Below are 4,196 nucleotides of genomic sequence, written 5' to 3'. Positions count from 1 at the left end.
ACTCCTGTTGGTCAGATCAGAGCTCCTATTCCCAGGCCCTGGGAGGAAACTGAGGCATGAGGAAAGGGAAAATTAAGGGCTCCTGGGTGGCACCCCCTTCCTTCTTGCAGGAGCCACAGCAAAGAGTCCTCCCTCATCCCACCCCCCTCACCTCCCCAGCTGCTCTCCAGACCGGAAGGGAGTCTCTTCCTGCACGTTTCCTGGAGCTGGGTTTGGATAGACGCAGGAAAGGCCTGGCCTTGGGAGGAGGAAGTATAGGGGTGTGGCCTTCGGGTGGGGGAAGGGGTGGTGGGGGGCAGGTAAGTGAACAAAACAGTGGGCCTATCCAGATTCTTCCAGCTCTGCTGCTCAGAACGGAGGGCCTGTGGGAATAGCAGAGACTCTGGGAAGGACACAGACCCCACTGGGATGGGGAGGGGAACAGTGTACAAAAAAACAGTTTTATTTTGAAGATTACAGAACTTGAGCCTTGACCCCACCCAGCTTCCATTTCCACCGATCTAAGGATCTGCAGTTGGGGTAGGAGTGAGAGAAGGAAGTAGGGAGGGGAGAGACCTGCAGAAGAAAGGAGTAAGATGGCGGCTGAAGAGCTCACGCCACCCTAGGTCTGGGCTTCACTGTCTTTACTCCTCCACACCACAAGGGTGACGAGGAAGGGGATGAGGCAGATGGGGGCTATGATCATGGCCAAGAGCACATCCTCTGGGGGGTCTGAGAAGGGGGGCTGCCCCAGGGAGCAGTTGGCAAAGTGGATCTGGTGAGTCTCAAAGATGATCTGTTCCGCCCAGGGATTGGGGAAGCCCAGGCCAAACTCTTCTGCATTCCTTTCCAAGCAGTCTCGAAGGATGCTGTAAGGCCTGCGGACAGGAGAGGACTAGAGTGAGGGAAGGGTTGGGCCCAAAAAGAGGACTGTCCCACACTCACTCAAGGCCCACAAGGAGCAAGCCCCAGCCCTGGCCCAAGCCGCCCTCCAGCACTGCCCCTACCTGCTAATGAGGGCCCAGTCACACCAATCCTTTTCGATAGAGTCCATTTGAACTTTATAATCATCCCAGCAACGTAGGACATTTGTCTCATACTTCTCCTCCACTGTTTTTCCTGTGGGCAGAGATGCTGCACATTGACCACACCCCTACGCCACCTTCCAAGCCCTCCGGTCCAGGTACTTCCATTGAGGAACCATTGTTCCTGTCTTCAAATATGGGAACTACCCGGACAGCCTCAGAAACCTTCCCAAGAAAGAGAGTCCTGGCTGAGGAGAGAGTCTCAGCTCAGGAAACATTTCATGTCTTCCATGTGCCCAGCACTACCCAGCCCGGCAAGAACTTCCACGTACACTTTTTCTGGGATCTTCTAATCCACCTGTGAGGTGGCCCAGCTCAGAGCTGGCTGGAGGCTTTATGGGATGACAGGTAGATCACAAGGAACCCCAAGAGAGAACAGAGCAGAACTTAGGGGCACCATTTGGGTTTGGGGCCTGGCTTGTGAGAAAGGGACACTCCCCACTGACCTCTCTTCTCCTTGCCCTGGGCCACCCTCCCACAGCTGCTGGGTACTCACCTTCTGACTTGAAGCCGTCTGGGGTGGGAAGAAGTTGAGCCAGGGACTCCTGGGGCTTCAGGACAGCTGTGGGCAGAAAAGGGGCAGGGAGATGGGATGATGGGGATCTGGAGCCTGGAGGAAGGGGTGTGTGGGTTGGGGGCTGAGACCCTTGGAAGTCAGGGCTACTCTCAGAAGAAAAAGAGAAGCAATCCAGGCCCCCACGGGATGCCTCAGCGCCCGGAAGAGAGGGGCTGCACCAATTCATTCCCACTCACATCCAAACCCCTCCCTCCTCGCCAGCTCCAGACCTCCTAAGACCTCTCTGTGGGACCCGGGAACGCCAGCTTTTCCCCAGTGGGAAGCAGCTCGCGCTGCGCCCTCACCGTGGTGGGGCCAGGGACCGTCCAAAGAGCAGCGCTGTCCGCACCCGCACCCCGGGGCCCGTTCCGGTCTTGGCCGTCCAGCCCCTCTCCCCTCCAGGGCCTCCCGCGCCTCCCGCCCGGGCCTCGGAGCGCTGCGCTTACCGCCCAGCAGCAGGAGGAGGCGGAGCGCTGCCGGTCGCCCGGCGCCGGTCGCGGGGAGCCGCGGGCCGCCGGCAGCGCGCTCCGCCCGGAGCGAGGCCATCGCGCGGCGAACAGGCGAGGAGGAGCGGCGGCGCTGAGCCGGGCCCGGGCGGGGGCGCCTATATCCCCGTCCCAAGCCGCAGGAAGCCGCGCCGCTTCCTCGCAGGGGCTGGGACGGCTGCGGCCACGTGGGGGGCGGGGGCGACGCCCGGGGCCGGCGGACTGAAGGGGGAGTCGCTGCCCCACCCGGCCCTGGCGCCCGCCGCTCCCTCCGCCTGGCCGACGTTGGCTCACCCTTTCTGCTAGCTCACCCTGCGGGGCTGGACAGCTCCCCTCGTAACCCCAGAACCGGGATCCATTTCCTGGGCTCGGCTGCGTGGCGCCCAGGACTCGTCGGGGTCTCTGAGCCTCCGCTCCCCGGACTCTAGCAGCCCCTTCTCTTCCTTCGCGAGGGGGCGGGGGCGTGGGGGGGGCGGGTAGCGAAAAGGGGGAGGGGTTTGGGAGCTCAGAGGGCCTCTGAACGCTGCCGTATCTAAGGCTGGGGGTTGGGGCTGTCCGGGGCCGTGGGGGAAGGGGCCCGTGGAGCTGGGCTCAGAGTTCCCTTTCCTTGGGAACACCCACTGATGTCAGCCCGCCTGCCAAAATCGAGGAGGAGGAGGAGAAGAGGGAGCCAGACCTTCGGAGTCTGGAGAAGGCCTGAGGATAGAGGTAGAGGGGAAAGCGAAGTCCGAATACCCTGCCTTCGGGGCACCCTCTGGGGCCTAGACCCACAAACCAGATTGAGTGCAGAGGCAAAAGTAAGACTGCTCCATTCCCAAGAAGAAGGTGGCCACAACTCCTCAGGGCCAAGATTGTGAAAAGGGAAGGTTTAGAACCTACAATGTGTGACTTCATTCATGAGGTGGGTACATTATTTACAGAGAAAGAAGCTAAAGCTCAGGGGAAAAAGCCCAGGACTTGAGCTCAGAAGCTCTGAGTCCTAATTCTGCCTTACCATTTTCCAGCTATATAGCCTGGAATGACCTCAGTTACCTTCATGAATTCTCAGATTCCTCCCATGTGAAAGAGGGACGTTACTCTCCTCACTAATCTGTAGTGAGAGTGACACTTGTGAAAGGGCACTGCACTCACTAGGCAGATGCTGGTTTCCTTTCCTCCTTTCCTAAGGACTTGCCTAAAGCCACACAGCTGAGAAACAGCAAGGCTGAGCCTGGGGCCCCAGCGGCCCTGACTTCTGCCACACCACAGCTGTCTCTGTGTCCTGAGCCAAAGCTTCGTAGGCCTGAAGCAGCCGAGGATCCCAGGAGCTGATTTGGCCATGACGTTCAACTCCAGACACAGCTGTCAGCACCGAACTTTCCTAAATTACTCCCAGACACTGACCCTTGGACTCAGCTGCTGCTGTTGTCCCAGTTTACTGATTCCTTCCCACCACAAATTATCTTGCACCATCTCTCTTCAAATCTTCATCTCGAGGTCTTAGGCTCTTAAATCATGGCCACTGATAACCTGTTGTTCCTCCATAGCTAGGGTCAAGAGGTTGCTTTAGCAAGGCATCCAGAGGGAGAAGGGAATTGGCCCACTTGGCATGAACTCCAAAGCCCTCCTGGTGAGGGTCATCTTCTGCAATGGGCAGAAAAGAGCCAGGCTGCCTTGGAGTCACTTCAGGCCAGGGACAAACTCCGTTCCTTCCCTCCCACCTGTGATCGCCCTTTTCAAGAAGGAAACATGGTCAAGAGGGAGATTTCTAGGTGATAAGATGGGAGGAGGAAGCAAGGAGGGGCAGAAAGCAAAATAGCCATTTCCACTGGCCAGAGGCACCTGAGCCCACTGTGGGTAAAGACTAGGGTTGGGGGTTTCCCTGGTGGTGCAGTGGTTGAGAATCTGCCTGCCAATGCAGGGGACACGGGTTCGAGCCCTGGTCTGGGAAGATCCCACATGCTGCGGAGCAACTAGGCCCGTGAGCCACAACTACTGAGCTTGTGCGTCTGGAGCCTGTGCTCTGCAACAAAAGAGGCCGCGATAGTGAGAGGCCGGCGCACCACGATGAAGAGTGGCCCCCGCTTGCCGCAACTGGAGAAAGCCCTCGCA

At 58.8% G+C, this 4,196-nt stretch overlaps 1 protein-coding gene across 1 annotated transcript; it reads right to left on the bottom strand.

Annotated features, from left to right (window-relative positions):
• Positions 1 to 421: 421 nt before the first annotated feature.
• On the bottom strand, positions 422 to 2,402 carry RAMP2 (receptor activity modifying protein 2). Its single transcript, XM_082372302.1, has 4 exons — positions 2,067 to 2,402; positions 1,561 to 1,626; positions 987 to 1,098; positions 422 to 857 (listed from the first exon to the last, which is right to left on the bottom strand). Exons 1-4 carry the CDS (start codon positions 2,164 to 2,166, stop codon positions 602 to 604), a joined length of 534 nt encoding a protein of 177 aa, XP_082228428.1. The 5' UTR covers positions 2,167 to 2,402; the 3' UTR covers positions 422 to 601.
• Positions 2,403 to 4,196: the final 1,794 nt, after the last annotated feature.

The sequence above is a fragment of the Balaenoptera borealis genome, assembly GCF_965194805.1.
Source record: "Balaenoptera borealis genome assembly, chromosome: 20".
In the NCBI taxonomy this organism is placed as follows: Eukaryota; Metazoa; Chordata; class Mammalia; order Artiodactyla; family Balaenopteridae; genus Balaenoptera; species Balaenoptera borealis.
Note: the sequence above shows the minus strand (reverse complement) of the source record. Positions and strands in the feature narration are given on the sequence as shown.

Bases quoted from the DNA above. Each gene is read 5' to 3' on its own strand.
- RAMP2 (XM_082372302.1), bottom strand. From the start codon at position 2,166: ATGGCCTCGCTCCGGGCGGAGCGCGCTGCCGGCGGCCCGCGGCTCCCC. The intron at 1,627-2,066 runs GTAAGCGCAGCG...TTCTGCCCACAG, and splicing joins CCTCCTCCTGCTGCTGGGCG to CTGTCCTGAAGCCCCAGGAG. The intron at 1,099-1,560 runs GTGAGTACCCAG...CTCTGCCCACAG, and splicing joins AGACGGCTTCAAGTCAGAAG to GAAAAACAGTGGAGGAGAAG.